The sequence below is a fragment of the Parasteatoda tepidariorum genome, chromosome 11 (assembly GCF_982258835.1).
Source record: "Parasteatoda tepidariorum strain Cologne lab strain chromosome 11, Ptep-v5.0, whole genome shotgun sequence".
NCBI lineage: Eukaryota > Metazoa > Arthropoda > Arachnida > Araneae > Theridiidae > Parasteatoda > Parasteatoda tepidariorum.
Genome location: NC_141765.1, coordinates 7433405 through 7455688, shown reverse-complemented (window position 1 = coordinate 7455688; position 22284 = coordinate 7433405). Strand labels below are relative to the sequence as shown.

At 28.7% G+C, this 22284-nt stretch overlaps 1 protein-coding gene across 2 annotated transcripts in view; it reads right to left on the bottom strand.

Annotated features, from left to right (window-relative positions):
* The window catches only part of LOC107453206 (gamma-aminobutyric acid receptor subunit alpha-2-like), an 85975-nt gene that overhangs the window by 9844 nt on the left and 53847 nt on the right, over window positions 1-22284 (bottom strand). For both annotated transcript variants that reach the window (XM_016069933.4, XM_071187581.2), the window contains exons 4-7: window positions 13874-14097; window positions 13688-13770; window positions 10205-10339; window positions 3673-3822 (exon numbers count right to left, since the gene is read on the bottom strand). In XM_016069933.4, coding sequence (XP_015925419.2) covers window positions 3673-3822; window positions 10205-10339; window positions 13688-13770; window positions 13874-14097 — 592 coding nt within the window. The remainder of the gene's footprint in view (window positions 1-3672; window positions 3823-10204; window positions 10340-13687; window positions 13771-13873; window positions 14098-22284) is intronic.

Below are 22284 nucleotides of genomic sequence, written 5' to 3'. Positions count from 1 at the left end.
TGGGTGACCTTAGACGCATGCGATGGGGCAGAGTCCTGGTGGAACACAGCATCACCATTAGGGTACAATCTGCAGTAATCATCCTTAAGAAAGGGCTTTATATCTTCTGTATGTAATACTCAGAATTCATTTTGGTCCCAGGTTTCACAAACCGAGGTTTGGTCACACCATGGGCGGATATGCCCATCCAAACCATTACGCCTTTGGGATGAGGCACCGTGGTTGATGGTGTCAAGTCTCGCCTGTTCTGCCCACGGCTAACATATTGAACTTCAGATTTAGCATTGGTATCAGATAGATAGATCCAAGCTTCATCAGTTGTAATGAACTTTCGCCATCTGTCCTTACGGAGAAGCTAGTAGAGTGGCCATGAACGATGCCTCCTAATCTGCACCGATCTCTCACTTAAATTATGACATTTAGGTTTTTTATGGCATTTTTTCTTCAACTTTTGATTTAGTTGATAGCTTACAACTTTCTGACTCACGTTAAGAGCTTTAGCTATGCTTGCCAGTGTTAGTGGATCCGGTTTTGATGTCATCTAATCAAGCTTCTGCAAATCTGATTTCTTCAATTCGCTTGACCGACCACTTCCTTTTGGTTTTGCATTATTTCGCATCGATCCGAGTCTTGAATTCTTGATGCGACTGATATGGCTGAGTGAAATTGCAATACCTTTCCTTTTAAAATGGATTTGCATAATCCTGTGGCTCCATCGCAGTTGTAAAAATGCTTGTACTTGACCAATTAGCTTTTTGTCAAGTTTCTTCAAAGGCATTTTTGTGATTTTATGAAATACTATTGCAATTGAAAGTCTAATAGTAAAAATGTTTCAAAACTTTAGTGGTAGATAAACACAAAAGTGATCCTTATACTTTTTTGTTACCCTGCAACTTGTATAGATTACTTTAGCTTTTTTAATTATTACATAAAGTTTCTTAAGATATTTATAGAGATAAGAACATTTTTAAGAAAGTATGAGATATTTATAGAGATATGAACATTTTTATAAAAAAAAATCAATTTTTTTGAATTTCGTTTTTTCTGCTATGAGTTCATAAATATCCAATAGAATCAAACAAAATTTTTGCAGCAATTTAAGATTAATTACAATATTCTTGATTTAAACTTTAAAAAAAAATTGCTAAAATCTGCGCACGATATGAGTATTTAAGTTAGTTCTTTTATACTGCGCGTGCGAAGAAAAAACTTTAATTTTTCTTCCTCATAATTTTGTAGTGAATCGTACTTAGCAACTAATGAAAACAATTTGATATGAATATCTTAAAAAATTTAAAAGGTTCAAATAATTTTCTAAGTAGATTTTGTAAATTTCAAAAAATAGGTTGAAACGAGTAGGGGATTTTCACAAATATCATTTTGTATAGTTAGGCAAAATATAATAACAAATGATACTACCATACAATAATCGTCATGACACCAAACAGTAGTGTTAAAAGGAAAGAAAACAGAAAATTATTCTTTTATGGGGGATGATCCCCAAAAATATATGGTGTCATTTCAAAATTTTTTTTCCAATGCCCGCCTGGGGAATGACCTATGTCATACAGGCATCTGAAGGGTTGATTTGTTGGTCACTTTTTCAGGGGCACCATATTAGGTGGGCCAACGTTGCTCCCACCGTAAGAACGGATAATACAGATCCATGCCTTGCTCGGGATTTAAACCCCGAACCCTTCTGATGCAAGGCCAGTTCCCTGACCCCTACACAGGCCGGTCGGCTCATTTTTAATAAATCTTGTTTAATTGTACAAGATGAATTGCGGATAATTTTTGTTTTGAGCTTCTTCAAAAAGTGCAAAAAACTACTTAAAAATTTATTTGAAACTTTTTAAATTTTTAATACATTTAAATAAAGCTTTTATCATTAGTTGCTTAATACGATTCCCTAGAACATTAAAAAAAACTGCTTTAATTTTTTCCTTCGCATGCGCAGTATAAGAAAACTAGCTTAAATACTAGCTTAAATATCTTGCAGCTTAAATCCTCATACTAGCTTAAATAATCATATATATATAATTTTTTAAAATTTCATATCAACTGTTTTGTAATTTTAAATCAACAATTTCGCAAATTAATAAATAATAGCTGAAATCTTGTTTAATTCTATTGAATATTTATGAAGTTATAGCAAAAAATACGCAAGGCGAAAAAGAATTTTTTTTTTATAAAAATGCCCATATTTCCATAAATATTTAATCTATGTTTACGAAACTTTATGTAGTTACTAAAAATAACTACTAAAGTGATCCATACAAGATTTTGCTTGATTTTCAGGCATAGGGTGATCAAAAATACTTGCTTCCTTTCGTAATTTATTGTTCGCTTTCCAAATCTCTGAAAACTTTATAACTTAAGTATGAAAAATCACATGAAAGAAACATCTCTAAAGTTACAAAATAATGATTAAAGTATTTATTGAGAAAAAAATGTCAAAACTGAAAGTGTCCCTTCCATCCTTCCATTAATATAGGATAGTGTATCTGATAGCATCAATAACCTATTTAGGTCACAGAGATTATCCTTATAGTGAACTTAAGCGTTCGCTATAAAACTATATCAGTGTTGCAGTTTAACAACGATTTTAAGAGCAAACGACTTCAAAAAATGCTCAACAAAGTTAGTGAAACGCAATTTTTCACTTATTCCGATAGGACATAACAGTAAAAAGCAACTATACCTCTTGGAAATGAGAAAGCGTTCATAAATAGAATACAATTTACTACTAATAAAGTGAAACGAAACTTTGAGGTATTGTTGCTTTTATGTTGTTGTTGGATCAACTGCTTCAAAGATACTCATATTTTAACTTTTTAAAAAAATGCCTTAATCGAACTTGAACTTTGATATTTTCTTCAGAGGATACAATTTTTTTAGGAATCTCAAACTTGCATCTCAAACAAACTTCATTTTTCATAGTCTATTTTTTTAACATTAAAAATCGACATAATCTAAACATATAACGAAGAACATTTCATTTTTTTTTGCATAATTTTCAAAGTAATGGCTCTTAAGAAATAATTAAGAATTAATTTACCAATAAATTATACAGTGAAGAGCCATTACATTATGACCATCCTCCATCTATAACAATGGACTCTCCCATGTTTTCATGGTTTCTCGCCCAGGAACAGGGCACATTAGGACCCATAATCCTCATAGAACAATCCCTGACCTCTGTAAGCTACTTGAACATAGTTTCAGACCAGGTTCACCCATTCATGGCAACAGTTTTTCCTGCGGGGGATGGCGCTTACCAACAGGATAATGCACCATGTCATAAGGGTCGAATCATCGATGAACATTCCAGTGACTTTCAAGTCATGCCTTAGCCCCCAAATTCACCTGACCTTAATCCAATAGAGCATTTGTGGTCCTACTTGGAAATTCAAATTCGTGCTGCCACGCTACCCCTTCGCAATGTGAGGGAATTGCAGGACCAGTTGGTGAGCGCTTGGTACCATATACCTCAGACTACCTATCAGCACACCTTGTGGAATCAATGCCACTGCGGTTGCTAGCAGTTTTGAGGACTAAAGGCGGTCCTAAATGTTATTAGCAGGGTGGTCATAATGTAATGGCTTTTCGGTGTACATCATAGTATCTCTTAAGAATTAATTCAGCAATAAATTAATAATCATAGTATCTTACCAACAGCCACTCTTCCTGGAGCGTCACTTTTGTTGATCCAGAAAGAAACCCATGATGCACCTACTATCATAGCACAAGGGGCGTAGATTTGCAAAATAAAATACCCTCTTCGTCTTTTTAAAATAAATCTGGCAAGCAAAGAGGATGTTCCTAAAATTTATATTTTTTTATCAATCAAAAATAATACAGGTTTTATAGATTACATAATATAAAAAATATTAATAACCGGGAGTAGTTACAAAATTAAAAATTCCAATGTACTCCTGAGAAGGAAGTACACTGTTAAAAATTTCGGATCGGATTATGGTGTTGATTTAAATGGATAAATTTAATCTTTTTACGGAAACTGTAATCAGATAAAAAATATTTTCCATAAATTTCTAAACTGTGATAATTCCGGATCAAATTACGGTATAAAGTACCACCACTTTGGGTGCATCCTCCGTAAAATCCATTTTGCCGTATAATTAATTTTAATCGTAAAATATTATACAGTAATTTTGACAGTAATATTCATTTCATTAGAGTGATGCAGTCGTTTATGGCAATTAGTACTGTAAAAATAATGAGATATCGGATTTTTGTGTTGCGGTAAACATGAATTTTACTTAAAAAGTACCGGGAACCTGAGTGCCGGTACTTTCTACCGTAATTTGATCCTTAATTTTCTAAAATGTATTTATGACAAAAAAATAAATGTATTTTTGCACATCAAATTATATTTGCCTGATTAAGACATTTCTGAACAAACGTTAGTCATGCATATAGCAGACGCTGAAAAGTAAATTTAACAGAAAAGAGATGATTTTCATCCCATATTCTCCTTTTTTATGAAGAAGTTTGATAAAATTACGACTTATCTTCAGAATGTAACATTTGTTTTACTATTTATGTGATAATTTTGAAACTTTGATGGTGTTCCTTAAAGGTCATGAAAGATGTTTTAAAAATTTGATAGAAGTGCGTCAAACACTAAATTTAGGGTGCTCGATTTTATGTGGTAGATAATAGTATTCACGATTCCTATCTAGTAGCGTGACATAGTAGTGAGATAGCAAAGTCAAACCAAAGAAAATGTTGAATAAAAAAGGCCACCAAAAGTTTAATAAAAATTTGTTTGATATCAAAAAATTTTTTTTAAATTAATTTTAGGTCCATGAATTAGATTCTATTATTTTTCATGATGCTACTTGTATGGTTTCTAAATTATTCATCCAGACCGTCAGCCCTGAAAAAACGTTTATGCTTCAAAAAAACAGTAAAAAAACGGCCTGCCTTAATCGTTATGCCTCAGGGACACAACGTTAAATCGCTCGAATATTTCGTTTCAGAGGTTATATTTATCAGAAGAGAACTAGTAGAAGTACTAACACATTTGATGGAGTTATCCTTGAGCAAAAAGAATTTAACAAATTATTTATTTGATCTACTTTCCCACCTAATTTGTTAATTAATAAAAGCATCCTTAAAAAAAACAACAACAACGGTTGCAGTTGTAAATTTTACAAAACAATTTAGTTATGAAATCATTATAAGGTGAACGACTTATAATTTAATTCAATGATAACGGTAAAATATTTATTAAAGGATAAAAATGCGGACATATTTGCTTCAGGAGCAAAATAGTAAAATCATATTTCACAGTTGTATTATATAGTAAAATTTTACAATTTTATTAAAGAAAACAGAGAAGTGGGCTCCAGTATACCCTTTTTCTCTACTACTTAAACAAATGACAAAAGAAGTGGTGTGCTCATTCTGAACAAGAATTAAATAGACAAAAATAATTGATTTAAGTTTAATATACAGAAGTTATTCCTTTTTTTTATAAAAGAGTAAGCACGTATCTATTCTTACAAAAGAAAACATGCTAATAAAGGACGAAAACGATCGTTTATAATCATATATGGCTCATTACAAGTGAAATAAAATAAAACCAAAATAAAAAAAATAAAGCGTTCATGTCACTGATTTTAATGAAAATTTTTGTGGAAAAGTTCTTAATGAAAAATGATGGAAATAATATTTTTAAGAATTTTTGGACAGAAAATACGGTTAAGGGGCCATTTTAAAATTTGAGAAATATGACCCTGACGAATAAGACAAGAAAAAAGAACTGAGGTCAAGAAATTTCTTTTCCGCGAAACAATAAAAATCATAAATTATTTTTGTTGAAAACCACGTTTTATTTTTTAAAGAGGAAAAAAAACACCCCAAAAATTATTTCGATAATTATTTTTAAACCTATAGAATTATTTCTTATTTCGATCATTTTCTTAAATTAATAAAAGAAAATTAAGGAAAAAAAGAGCTATCTACTGAGCTTAAAATGCAAATATATAGAACTCATAAAATAAGTCAAAAATATAGAGAAAACATCGAAAAATATGTAAAGATTTCTTAAAAAGGAATATTTATTAGGAAAAAGGATTAAAAATTAAAAATCGAAAACGGAAAACAAAATTAGGAAAAAATTTAATCACCTAATCTCTGCTCACACGATAATATTAAAAAAAAAGTGCTTTCTAATATTGTATTAAAGTAGCCAAAGCAAAATATATTATTACAATGTTGTTAGGAACACCAACACTGAAAGGATAATAAAACTTATTAAGCAAAAAAAATTTAAAATAAAACGAAAAATACAAAATGAAAATTCAAGGAAATATGGAATAAAACTAAAAATGTAATAAATGAAGCGAATAGCGAATTCAAAATGCACTTAAACTTACCAGCATTTTTTCAAAAATGACTTAAAATGTTTTCTTAACACGCTGTTCATCATCCTCCATTCACGCCTCGATTTCCATATTTAGTAATCTGGGAAACGGGCGATTGAAAACATTTTGAATAAATTTTGAAAAATCCCGTAAGTGTAAGTGCAATTAATTTCACTACTCGCTTTATATATTACATTTTAAAGTTTTATTCTGAATTTCCTTGATTTTCTTATTTTCTAATTTTTGCATGATTGCTTTATTTTGCATTTTTTGTTTTATTTTTCACTTTCTGTTTAATAAGTTCTATTTTCGTTTCAGTTTTAAGTGTTACTCACACCATAGTATTCATATATTTTGCTTTGGCTATATTACTGCAATGTAAGAAAGCACGTGTTTCGGATATAATCATGTGAGCATATGGCGAGATTTTATTTTTTCCTCATTATTTTGTTTCTCGTTTTTTTACATTTTTGAATATTTCTTAAAATATTTTTTTTTACATTTCTTTTTCTTTTCCTTTATATTTCTTATATATATATATATATATATATATATATATATATATATATATATATATATATATATATATATATATATATATATATATATATATATATATATATATATATATATATATATATATATATATATATTCAATTAATCTTTTTAAAACCAATTACAATTACTAAGATTTCAATCTTTCCCTAAATTGAAACATTTCTCGAATTTACTTTGCAAGATTTTCCCCAACATATAATGAAGAAACACAACTTTTCGTGTGCACTTCCATGACTTCTCTGTCTAATAATTAATAAATAAATTTTGTACCCTCCTTCTCTGCCTAAGACCTGTTTTAATCCTTCCACTCGGCAACGACGTTATAAGCCGGCAGGATTGAACGGTCGGGGAGGGGGTACTGTACATCAAAGATACGTAATATCTCATTAAAATAATAATCTGAAATTTTGAAATTAAATCAATCTGAAGAGGGTACATGAAAAACATGGAATATCTCATTCATATGGACAGTTGAATGAAATTCTTCTGTAACTTACAGCAATTCATAATTCATCCAGCATCTTCAATAAAAAATAAATGCTTCAATATATGAATGCAATTGCGGTGTGGAAGAAATTATAAATTAAATAAAGAAATGTTTAAACAAAACAAATAATTTAGAAAATGAATAAAATACTTGTTTTTAGAATTTGAATTGAATATCAACATTAATTCTTGAATCCAACGATGGTAAATAGTTCATAGCTCAGTTCTAGCTCAGTAATTTCCATTAACAAGCAAAGTTTCTTATTGCTGAGAGTGAATCCCAACATAAAGATAAAGTGACCAAACACAAATTGAAAAGTAATAGTAACCAAATACACTTAAAAACACGTTTAAAATAGAAATGAAAATATTTGAATTTCCTAACACAATTGTGAGAAATTAAATTACCAATTAAGATCTCTACACAAAAAATACTTTAGAGAAATATCCGAACTGGAATTTTTGAAAACAATTTGCCCAAAAAGAAAGATATAAATGTAAACAAACAAATGGTAACTTGCAAATTAATCAAACTTGAGCTTCAGATTTAAAAATAAGGAAAATAGCTGGATCAGTCAAATTTTAAAAAACTGTTTTACCTTAATACCATATTAAATTTGAAAGCTTGTTTTGGATTTCAATTAGTGATTGCGTTAAACAGGTTGCATTGCAAAATCTGAGAAGACTGATCACCTTTTCTGACTGAAAAAGCAATTTGTCCCTACACATTTTTCCTGAAATCCGGATTAATGATTGCAATAAAAATACCAAGACAGAAAATAAAAGTATAAACAAAATATAGAAAGTAGAAAGAAAATCAAAATAAAAGAGTGAAAAGAAAAGAAAAAATGTTACAGAAAGCAAATTTTGGAAATAAGAAAAAGAAAAAAAAAATTCCCGGATATTTTGCTATTAAACTGATAATTATGAAAGGTAAATAATAAATAAAGTGAATTAAAGACGAAACTGAAATCTTGGACTTCACAATAACAACCACGATGTCATTTTTTATTTTATTTTGTTTCCAAACAAGGTAAACAATACTTAAGTCTAATTCCAGATTGAAATTTTTCCTGTAAAACAGTTTTTTGTATTATGGATTACTTACATTTTAACTTACACATTTTTAAAAATTTTTATAATTTTTTTAGCATGATAGAAGAGTTAACTTAAATTGTGTTATTATGAAGAATACTTCTTATTCTGAAAAAACTGTTAAGTCAAAAAAAAAAAAAAAAAAACTGTTGAAAATTAAAAACTTAAATTTGCTGATAACGCTACTACAGATTTTTAATTGAGCCAAAATCTTTACCATGAGTACAAATGAAAATTTATTTTACTTTTATATATTGTTAAAATTACAAATTTTATTCATTTCATTTCGACTGTACTTCTATCATAGGGAAAGTTTTGCAAATAGAAAATAATTTCTAAAATTTTTGGATAGCAGTTAAAATTTTTCGGCGATAGGGGATGTAACATAAAAAGCTTCAATTAATCTTTTTATGTTAGTTCTTTTCTGAATATCCTTTTCATTTATTTTATTTATCTAATCGAAATGCTTTCTCACGCTTTTAAATTCACATCCTGTCCTTAAATCAATTTTTGGCTCAAGCATGCATTAAATTAAAAGGAAGACATTTTTCCCTTTGCTTTTTGAAAGAATCTCACGACCTATTTGATAGACCAATTATTACCAATTAATTGATTCCGACGTTGGTAAATAGTTCATAGCTCAGTTCTAGCACAGTAATTTCCATTAACAAGCAAAGTTTCTTATTGCTGAGAGTGAATCCAACATAAAGATAAAGTGACCAAACACAAATTGAAAAGTAATAGTAACCAAATACACTTAAAAATACGTTTAAAATAGAAATGAAAAGATTTGAATTTCCTAATACAATTGTGAGAAATTAAATTACCAATTAAGATCTCCACACAAAAATTACTTTAGAGGAATATCAGAACTGGAATTTTTGAAAACAATTTGTCCAAAAAGAAAGATATAAATGTAAACAAAAGGTAACTTGCAAATTAACCAACCTTGCGGTTCAGATTAAAAAATAAGGAAAATAGCTAGATCAGTCAAATTTTAAAAACTGATTTACCTTAATACCCTATTAAATTTGAAAGCTTGTTTTGGATTTCAATTAGTGATTGCGTTAAACAGGTTGCATTGCAAAACCTGAGAAGACTGATCACCTTTTCTGACTGAAAAAGCAATTTGTCCCTACACATTTTTCCTGAAATCCGGATTAATGATTGCAATAAAAATACCAAGACAGAAAATAAAAGTATAAACAAAATATAGAAAGTAGAAAGAATATCAAAATAAAAGAGTGAAAATAAAAGAAAAAATGTTACAGAAAGCAAATTTTGGAAATAAGAAAAAGAAAAAAGAATTCCCGGATATTTTGCTATTAAACTGATAATTATGAAAGGTAAATAATAAATAAAGTGAATTAAAGACGAAACTGAAATCTTGGACTTCACAATAACAACCACGATGTCATTTTTTATTTTATTTTGTTTCCAAACAAGGTTTGTTTCCAACATTTTTTTTTCAAGCAAGGTAAATAATACTCAAGTCTAATTCCAGGTTAAAATTTTTCCTGTAAAACAGTTTTCTGTATTATGTGTTACTTACATACACATTTTTGAAAATGTCTATAATTTTTTAGCATTGTATATATATATATATATATATATATATATATATATATTATGTATATAACACATTTAATAAATAAATAAATATATTTTGATACCTCTTGGCTTAACTTCCGTATGATTTGCAAGAGTAATATTGAGGTAATCATATTGCGATAAAGTAACATCATCAGCTACTATTACTGGTGTTTCACCCCTCCATTGGTAACGAACATCATTAGAAGTATAAGCAACTGGAAAACAATTTTGCTTAGTTAAAAACTAGTTTTCCTGGAACACACAATTGAAGTTATCTTGTGTGAAAAAATATTTTCTTAATTTATTATGAAAAACCAATCATTTTAATTTTTATTTTTAAATTTCAGGCTCAGTAAGAAGGAGATAATCTCTACAGAATCTGCGTGTTTGAATTGAGGGAAATATTAGAAATTCGTAATTTTGTTTATATAGAATGAGTAATCTTTCCTGGGCTTTTATGAACTTCTGGTTTTTCAAATTCAACCATTCTTAATTGCTGATCATAACTCTCGACTTTTGAGAGAATTGTTTTCCCTGCACTAAATTAATTACAGACATTTTGACTGATGCCTCCCATCTTCTACTGATAAACTTGCGAATTTGCGACCTGATCCACGGGAGCTTTTTTTTCCTGCTCAAAGAGTCTAGAAGACAGTGAAATAGTGTCTGCAACTCCCGAATAACTTCTTTTTAAAAATAGACGATTCCTAAATCTAAGTAACTTCTGGTAATTTAAAAACTAATAAATTAATTACATATACTTTTTGATATTCTTTTAAATTAAATTAAATTTTGCATGCTTCTATTTGATTAACATACAGAGAAAAAACATTCTGCTAAAATTACCGCACTGCATGGAAACGATATTGATAGTGAAGAAAACACATAATTCTGGTAATAAAAGCCTAACTATACAGTATTTAAACCATTCACTTGGTAATTTTTCCGTTCATATGGGAACGGTTTACCGCAAATTCTGTTTTTCAAAATTATAGTCTTTAATTAAAAAATCTAAAAATTTTGTCCTGAATTTATAAGAATAAGAATATTCCATTTTGTTAAGTATATTTCAAAACTTATTTTTCTATTACTCGCTACTCGAGTTTTTCCATGAAACTTATCTTATAAAGTAAAAAATAAGAATGATTTTTATTAAATATTTTTACAGATTAATAAAAAGAGAAAAAAAAATTTCGCTTATCATTGAAATTTTAATTCGAAGCAACTAGGATTTAATTTTCCTAATCCTTAATATTAAAAATAATATTATGGCGCATTTTGTTTCTCTTAATTAAACTCGTTTCAACTTTAAATTCATTTACCCTAAATGTTGTTTTTTCCTTTACACACAGGGACCACACCTAACCTTGGGGGACTTGTTTACATTATGTCAATAGAATCTAGATTTCTTCCCCTATGTTTATTCTTTAATTAACCCCCTGTCCTTCATCGAGACAATTTAGTGCATTAACAACTAAGCCACTGTACGAGGCTTATAATGATATTGCCATTCAATATAAGCTCGATATAATGATATTGCCATTCAATATAAGCTCGAATTTCCTTCTAAATAGCTTTAAAAAATAAATTGATTGAAACTTTTACAATTTTGAAATTAAGAAACTACTGACACACAAAATTAATCTTGAAGTGTAAATTTTTGAACAAAATTTTCTAATACAAAATTGGATGATTAATATTGAAAGTTAACTGATTTTTTTAAAAACCAATTAAAATACATTCTCCTATATTCCTCTTATATACTTTCTAAACTGGCCTTTAAGTTTTTTCCGGATGGGGAGTCACTTTCGATAATTTCGCAGATTAGGAATAAATTAAAAATTGTTTTAATTACTAAAATATTTAAAATTTTTGCAATTAACTTTTCAGGTATTAAATTTTGAATTGGATGCCACATGCGTTACTTGTAGCCAGGGCTAAAGAGAATAGAAGGGCTGGTTCACTCCTTTGAAGTATCTCTCGCCGCTCCGATCCTCCGACGTCACTCTAGTGACGTCACTTTGGCGCAAAGCTCGCACTTTTACTTCAAGAACGGAGCGTTTGGCCTTACTAGCTCTAACTAATATTGGATCATTTCTTTTTGCGAGATATTCTAAGACATTTGTTATTTTCTATAATGACTTTCCTCAGTTTTTGCAGTGAATTTACAAGAATTTAAAACTATTATCGAAATGCCAGTTTGCGCGATTGCAACTTGCAAAAATTCTGATATAAAAACAAAAGGAAAAAGTATAATTTTTCGCGTGTTCCCTAAAATAAATGAACAACTATGTAAAGAATGGATTCCGAAATGACACAGTTAATATAAAACAGCAATACGTTTATTCTGTCGTAAAGAACTTTTATAAAAATTCATTATCTAAATAGAAGCCGCCTCGTTACTTCATAAAGAAAGGCAGGTGAAAAGAATTAAAAAATAGATAAAGTCAAAGAAAATTAAAATGTAAGTAAAAAATATAAATAAAATATATAGTATATTGTTGAAATTCTCCTAATTTCATAACATATTTTTTAATGTAGTTATTCTAAATATTTATGATTTTTTTTAAAAATTTAATCAATTTAGATATCTATAAATTATATCATCGTAAATTTAAATGTCTATAAACAATTGTAAAATTTCTAATGTCATTATGAACCTAAATTATTATTTTCTTTCAGTAATTAGCGTTTAAGGTTGATGTTTCCTAATGATTAAGTATGAACAAATTGCTATTAACGACATATTTTAAAATCAGGGATTCTAAATTTAACTTAACTTATCTTTATAAAAGAATATGTAGATAAAAAAAGTGTCGATATATGCCTTCATTTTTCTTAATAGTTAAAGTTAAAACTGAACTTTTTAAAATAAAGTATTTATCGTGTCATTTTCACCAACTAGCAAAACATTTTTATAAGTTTAAAATGGTATTTTTTTAATATAATAACCAAGAAAGTTTTTTTTAAACTATGTTTATGAACGGAAATAATGTGTTAATTACGTAAAGTTTGAAGGCTAATAACCAGAAAAAGTCTAACTTATTTTTACAAAGAGAAAGATGCAAAGTTATCATATCTTTGCTTGGGATCTCCGAGATCTGTGGACACAGTGACGTCATGAGGAGGGAAATCGTAGCTTCAGCTCTAAGAGCGGAGTGAACTAGCCCTTGTATTCTCTTTAGCCCTGACTTGTAGCTGCATAAATTCTTCTTGGATATATATTTTAATTAATAAAAGTAGTTTATAATTAACTAGACTTAAAATCATAGTTAAATTTAAGGCATCAATAATGTATGTCAAATAAAGTACATATTTTTACAACGCGAGTCCCAATGATTTAAGTCCTACTTTAAATTCATAATTCGTTGCTTTCGAAAATAAAGTAAAGGTTAAATTTTCTTTGTTTGTGACTAAAACTGCATGCATTAATATATATTTATTTATTATTTGAAATGTGTACATAAGAGGGGTGTTTAAAGGTCACATTAACTAAAAAAGTAGAATACCTTTAGAGCGCATACTTTATAATAATATAAAATAAATTTGAAATTATTTCTTACAACTTCCAATTACAAGAGGACATGCTTGCTTGTCAAGAGGATACTTTCGTAGATGCATAGGACAATTTGTTTGTATTGTCAATCTGAAAAAAATGAAATAGTTATTTTTTTAAGTATTATTGAAATAGATTACTTAATCAAATTGCATTAAATATTATTGCAATTTTATTGGTTATTTAAAAATACCTCATAGAATACTTTAATTGTCCATCATTTCTTACTCGAACAAATTTATTGGGAGCAGAAACTTTATGAAGATACGAGCTTTTGCCATTTAAAAAGTATGTATCTGGAGTCCAAATTCTTTGTAAAAATTTCCAATCCATGGATAAAACTGTTAAATTTCCGCTTCTAAATTTCAGTCGAGTATCAAACCAAGTTTGTCGAAAGTAACAATCGATTGAAAATAGCTGAAAAAGAAATAAGAAGCATTCCAGTTTTATTTTTCAGTTATAATACCATGTTCTGAAAAGTTTATTACATAAAATGAAAATCGTGAATTGTTGAGAATCATATACTGAAAAATGAAAACCTTATATAGTATCGATAAATTTCAAATTAATTTATTTAAAAACGAAATATAATTATTTTTAAAGCTTGAAAAAAATGTTGCAATTGTTACTAGATGTAAACATAATTTATAGAGAGTATTTTTATTTCAACTATCGATCAAAATTAATTATTTTTTTTTAAAAAATCATGCACGAAAACGATTTGTTATCTTACTGTTTAATTAACGTTATTTTCTTATTTGTTTTACGCTTAAATATGTGTCTGATTTATTTATCTTATCCTGAAAATAAACATGAGATACGTTCCTAAGTTTATATTTCTATCGACTTGTAAAACTCTCTTACTATTTTCACAGAGGAATTCTACTAGTACTGTTAAATTTTGTAAACAACATGTAAAATACCTGTCAACATGTAAGCGAATCTATAATATTTCTTAATTTCAATGAAAGTAAATTCACTTAACTCAGCAAATATTTACGAGTTGCATTTGAACTATACGGCATGTTTTAATATAATTTTTCAATATATCTAGCTGAACTCTAATTAATTTTTATTCAAACAATTATATACATTTTGTTTTTTCCTGTTTGAAAAAAAATAGATAATTATTTTTTATTTCATTAATAAATACAAGGAACTAAAACATATATATTACACAAGTTTTATGTTGAAATGTTATTTTTTTCATCAGTAAAAAATATTTAATTTACCATCAGTTTACTATGCTAAATTATCTCGGACAAGTGAAAAAAGTTAAATATTAGTCTTTGTATATGTTCACATCTTCATAATCTGAAAAATCATCTGCATTTCTTGTCGTTCACGAATGCCATTTTTTTACTCTTCTTTCTATGTAAATTCATCAAGCATCATATATACAATTGTACAAAACACGTACTCACAAATAGAAAAACTCGTAATCAAAAATTGACAAACTTCCAATCACAGAAGATTATTTTTGGTTCCGGCCAAATAAAAACGTGATAAAACAAAACGTGCCCGAATTTACACGGGATAATAAATATTTGTGATACCTGAGTTAACTCGGGATAGTTAGGGAAACGGTTAAAAACTTTTTTTAAACACCCATTGAGTGCTTAAGCGGGGATTTTCTTAGATTTGTTGTTTTTCTGCACAACAAACATGTTTCTTAAAATATTATTGAAAATAACGGAAGTGAATGGAAGATCTATGAAAACACTTGTTTTACACTTACAGATTTAAAGAACTTAAAAACGAAATGTTACAGCTATATTTCTCACTCATTACGTTCATAATGGGTATTATACAACAGTTTAGTTATAAGTTTATTTAGTCACATCATTATTTAGTTATCTACTCTTTGGTACTACAGTCCATATTGAACCATAACGTTCATAACAATTCTACTCCAAAGCCTCTTGTTTTTATTTCAAAATGCTATAATTTTTTTCCTGAACCCAAGCAATGATCTCAATTTCGATCTTCTCCGCTTTCGTTGGACGCGTCATTGACCATTACAGCACTTTTTTGTGAACTTACTAGCATCCCATCCTTCTATTCTTCCAACCATTGGATTCTTTCGTGGATTGGACCAAAAGTAATTCCCGCTAGTTTCTATTACTAGTTGACTGAAATCTTTTCTTGTTTTCAGGTTCCAAATCTCTGACCCATAAGATAACTGTTGGTTTAATTACATTTGGCATTATATCAATGATTTTAGTTGAAGTTGAATCCAAGTACTTTCCGTATTTTTTTCGCTCTTTATTTTTTAGTTTATATTCAGTTCAATATTTGTATCAGTTTCCTTACTATCCATAATCATGCATTATCTCTCTTAAATTTATTTCCAGTCTAAAAACAATGGCTTCGCCAGTCAATTTATTAAGCAAGCCAATAAAAGTCTTCTTTCTCCAAGCCATCTAAACTACTTCATGAGCAAAAGTCAAAACTTCTGTAGTTCTACTGACAATAGTTGGGAAGAGGGGGCTAGTGCAGATATTTTTAGGACTTAGTCAAAAATTCATGATTAATATAATTTGTAACCCTTGAAGTATTTTTTTAACAATAATTTGAGTTCTTAGTTTTTCCATGAAAAATAATTTTAAAAAGGGTTGTTTTTGTCCATACTAGATCTCTCCCCCCCCCAACTTCAAGGGGTTAATGTGAACAAGCTATGGAGCTAGAGCGGATAAAGTTATTAACTTATTAAATACTTTCTAATTTTCAGCACAGGAAAGTCATATCAAACGACAAAATTAAATCAATTTCAATTTTAACCATACGACTCGGGCAATGCCTGCAGCGTCATTTCTTTATTTATTTAAACTTAAGCTTATTTTAAATCTACAAAAAGATGATAATTATTTGTATTCATTTCATAGAATGTTTCCAAAATGTTTCTTGCGCCTAATCCTTGTTTTAAAATCGATAGCCGATCTATTTAGTTCAATCTCACATTGACATTTTCCATATTCAAAGTTAAAAAAAAAATTCTCAAAAAACTGAGTGAAAATTGCTCCGTAGCAAACAATGGTATTAATACAAATAAGTTTTTATAATGAGTGTTAAAGTTGAAATATGTCATGTAAAAGTAACACACGTAACTAAAGAAACACCCTGTGGTGGAAGAGTTGTTTTTTTTGGCTGCTGGCAACACTCTAACCAAGAAACACCAGGTTCGCAGTAGCCATACTACACTGTTAGAGTTTTTATTCTAAAATTATGGTAGCTGTCAATCCATCCAATATACAGCAAAGTTTACTGCAAGAATATTTTTCACCTTTACTGTCTTGAAACCGTTTATTACTAGTATGGTTATAAAATCTTGAATACAAAACTATACGGGTTTTTAAACATTTACAGCTACTATGGTTTTAAAACCGTAAAAAAAGAGATTTAATTGTACATAGGAGCTAAGTTTCTCATTACAACGGGCATTTGAGAGTGCAGAGACTGGAAATTTTTCATGCGTGTTAAAGGGAATGGAGGTGTCGACGCTGGGACTCGACCCCTCGATCTGTAGATCATGAGATTAACAGATTAGCTCTTTCGGCTATAATATGCACTCAGTTGAAAGAAACTAAGTTGCTTTATTAAGTGGGTTTTGTTGGTGCTATAAAATTCTTGTTATTTAACAATTTTAGGTCAAAATAGTTAACAAATGATTTTTTTCACTGTTAATAGTTTCATTACCATCTTTTTTATGGTTATATGACTGTTTTGTTTAAATATGGTAAAACAACAATTAAATAGATTGCAATTCAGCCAATAAATTTTACAATTAAATAGATCGCAATTCTCAATAAATTTTTAACAGTGCCAAACCACCATAATTGTGCACCCCATCCCGAAGAAAGTTGGGAAGCTTTATATAGTGAACAACGCAGAGACACATCATGACATACATTCCTTTTACTTAAAATTGTTTGAGGTATAGTAAAATAAGCAAAAGGTGAAATTATAATTACCAATCTCCTGACTATTGGGACCATATTTTTCAAATTGGAACCTTTTGTACGATTGAAATTGGCAGTTAAAATCTAATGATGTTTCATTGCCGTTGCCACTATATAACTCTTCCTGGTTTGGAGTGCTCAACTAATGTGGTTTGAGCATTCTACTAGATTCTGCAAAGAATCTAAGATTCTACAGAGGCAAAGACTTAGATTCTGCGAGTCTTTGGTTCCCATAATAATGCCGGCAAACATATCTCTCACACATTTTTTCTTCCTCATCACCTTTGAGGCTATGTGTTTTGCTCATGCTGTTTAAATTTTGAATAAATGGGCTTTTCTTATTTCATTTGTTTCTCAGCTAATTTGTCCGTGTTATGCTCAATTTTGAAAAACTTTTTTGCAGTGCTTTTTCTCTTGTTTGCCACAATTTAATCATTTAGTTCTTATGGTTTATTCATTTCTTCTTAGAATTCCTTTTTGTAATACTTGGATTTCAGAATGAAAATAAATCGATTAATTACCTTTTTAAATTTTTTTTACAATATCTATGTCTTTCCTCTATAATCAGAAACTTCTATTATTTTTCCTTAAAATTTTTAATTCCTACGTAATTTTAAAAAAAATGTTTTCATTTTCTTTTTTTTTCGACTGATAGAGTTTCGACTTAAAAAATAAAATGCTTGCTTTTTAAAAACTAAATATATTTGTTTGCATGCAAATCACTCATTAAATACATTTTTCCAAACGACTACATTGTTCCAAACCAGCGAATATTTTCGCTTCTATCTGATAAATGTGTAAAAATTATCGAGTATCTTGTGGAAGAATCACTGGATAATCGTGTTAAATACCTTTAAAGCGGAAAATAAGGAGAAAGAAAATAGTAATGACTGCAAATATTCCGAGTGAAATTGTAATTCTCATCATTAACCTTTCTTGGACTTTTGCCATGACTAAGCGAAATATTTCCAGATTCACTTGGCACTTCCTCTACAATCATCGACAAATCAGACATTACAAAATGACAGATGACTTTTTGGATATCTAAATTCTGAACTAATTCCTCACGATGTAATTATGCATTTTTTATGATCTAATGTTTTATATACCTTCATATGGGTAATAGGAGAAAGTAATTTAATTACGTTAAGTTCAAGATAGAGATTAATGTAACATTCGCTTATATTAATATGCAGATTCAAAATTGTGATTTCATTCCTTGAAAAAGGACAATTTATTTAAAAGATATTAATTTGCTTTTACAGTTTTCAAAAGTTCTGTTACGTCCATTCCCTCAAAGCAGTGGTCATCTGGGTTCTTTTCTTTTTTTCGGTTATGGGACCCTAAATTACTTTATATAAAGTGCGTTAGCAATTGCGAAGATATAAATGATAACAATGTTTATCTCAGCAATTATGAATGCGTAAACCAAAGACTTATTTATACAAAGAACGGAAATATTTTCCTCATTTTATCAATAATTGTTTCGTAATTAGTTTTAATTGTAAACAGTTGAATCCGCACATCTGGATTAGCCTCTAATCTTTTCTGATTATTTTAACGGCATGCATGAGATTAAAATTAAAAAAAATGTAGTTAAATTATTTATTTTATAATGCCAAAATTTCCTTAACTTCAAAACTTATCAAGATGAAAAAAAATCGCTAAGTTACGTGCGCTCGCCAAGTTACGAAGAACATTTATTGTCAGGATTCAACAAGCATAGTCGAAGGAAACAATACAGATTTGAAAGAAAAAGACAAAAATTATGAATGAAGAAGACAAAAAAAAAATAAATAAATAAAGGTAATAAACTGAACAAGAGAAACAGCGGAAGCTGTGAGAAATGATGGAGGCTGAAAGAGGCAAATCAGAACAGGATGCATTTCTAAGTGATACAGAGAGGTCACGAGGAACTCATTTAATTAACCATTGAAGAGGCATTCATTTGAATGGAATAGATTTCATAGCATCAAGATGAGCTGGCAGGATATTATCTAAATAAACCTACGCTCATGTTTCCATTAATGTGCGGCAATAGATGAATTATTAAATTTTGATAATACATATATATCGCGCTTCCTTAATCTCAAGTTTTAAACGTGTCCTTTTTTCCTGAGGAAGAGAACGCACTTTAAACAGTTTCACTGGGCAAAGAAGACATGCTCTAAATGACTACATCGGCGAAACAAGATGTGCTTTAAAATTTAGATAAATGGTACCTGAAAGATTTGTTTGTCACAAAGTATTATACAAATCATCTATTGACTCATACTTAGTGTGTTTTCCACAACTTAGTGTTTTCTTTTCTAAAATCTGTCTTGTTTTCTTTATCTGTTGAGTCTTGAGAGTGGGTGCCCGCTTTTCGAGGGCTCGAAACATGCCGACTTTTTCCTCGTCGGTAATTTTTGAAGCTAATATAAAATTTGCATTATCAAATTTACATTCCGATAAATTTATATTCATTTTGGATTGAATAACGTATTTCGTTGAAATGTAAACATAAAAAGAACTGTTACAAACGTTGAAAATAGTTGTCAACAACAGATGGCTTTATATTGAATTAAGATATTTTATTTTGAATTCCAGAATTCTATGAAGAATACGAATGCAATTCTTTATAAATGCATTTTTTTTCACAATTTGTTAAATGTCTTGTTAGGAAAAAAAAAATTTTAATGTGAATTTCTCCTTTTTTAATTTTAAAAAAAAAATCTTTTTTTCATTAGTAAAAGCATCCCCGCAATAGCCCGTTTTTTGCCATGGGGGTGATGAATGTTTAGTCCCCATAACGTTGTGACCGCCGGCATGATTATGGCAATGACGTAAGCATTGCGCACAGGCCATCTTTACTTCCCTGAGAAACTGGCTCTTTTTCGATATGAAGGTGGAGAGGGGGGGGGGGGCTTTTAACTGCCACTGGGAATTGAATCCGATTCTTCACTATCAGAATTCAGTGCCTTAACCAGTGTGCCATCACGGCCGTTTTTTCATTTTAATTTTACTTAAATAACTTCATACGAATAACCATAATGTTAAATACTGGATTGTTACACACACACACACACACACACACACACACACACACATATATATATATATATATATATATATATATATATATATATATATATATATATATACATATACATCCATTAATATTTATTTATAATGGTAGTTACGAGAGTAATTGCAATATCTTATGACGATGAGTTACGAATCTAATATAGCTAAATGTTCGAGTATTTTATTATTTCGAGTTAAAACACTCCATGAACTGAATAAGTTTAGATGTAAGTTTTTCCGAAAGTGACAAATTTGACTGAATAGTTAGCAAAAAACATTATTAACAAAAAATATTTATGCTGAATTTATTTATTATTTAATATTTTATTTTTAAATGGGTATAAATATTTCTTAATAACCCTTTATGAAATAAATATCTTATTTACTTTACGTTTAGTTCCATTGTAATTTTGGTTTTATAAATTTGTGATTAATTAATAAATATGAGAAACAACGGCAAAACAATTCTTAGTGTCTTTAACTTTTACGTTAGAAGGGAGTTTTGTCAAAATTCCGTTCTTTCAATTTACATTCAAAAGTGATGCAAACTTACTGTGTTGCTATTTATAAAAAGCTTTAACTTAAAATCTTACCTATATATTATTGTTTTTAAAATGTAGATTAAATGTCACTCTAAATTAAACTAGTTTTATTATTAAAATTTAAGTTATGTTCACAGATTTGCCAGTTTAAACAAAACTTATCGCAAGGTAAATAACGGAAACTAATTCCTAATAACACTTTTGTGTCAATTTTTCATATTAGTATTACTGCCGTATTTATTATTTTAACAGTTTTTAATTGATTTTTCACTCTTTAACTATTTTTTTCCAACATAAAACTATGAGAATATAAAACTATGTTCTGTTGAGAGATGCGACGTAAGTTTGGTAGACATATTTTATTTTAAAATCTCTCTCCTCGCTTAGCACGCAATTATAGAACTTTTTTACAATAAAAAACAATTTTAATACTTATTTTTAGTTTATTATTTAATTAAGTTAATGATTAATCAAGTTAATTATTTAATTAAGTTGCTTATTTAATTAAATATGAAAGCACTTTTGAATCCCTAAATTGAATTTTATGGTAAAGCGGCGTGCAAAAGTCTTCGGCCAGTTTGTTTTTATTGATTTTGGTTTTTTACACACGCGACTCTTAAATGTTAAAAATCTTAATGTTAAAATGCTTAAATCTTTTAAAAGAGTCATTAAACTAAAACTGCTATATTGAAATCATAAGGTTATTGAAAAATAATATTTCATGTTGCTCTTCATCAGAAAAAATATTTTTTAAGAGACCATGAATTATTATAAAATTAAACATAAATATATATAAAAAATGAAATATAAATGCATAAAAATGAATCTCTTTTTTACTTTTGAAGATTTATGTGTAGTTTCAGACTATTATTTGAAATAAATAATCAAGACAGGGGTCTTTTATATAAATTTTATCTATATTTACTTTTTATCTATATTTACTATTTGAAATAAATAATCAAGACAGGGGTCTTTTGTATAAATTTTATCTATATTTACTTTTTGATTACTTGCTAATTTGAGTTTTAGCATTTAAT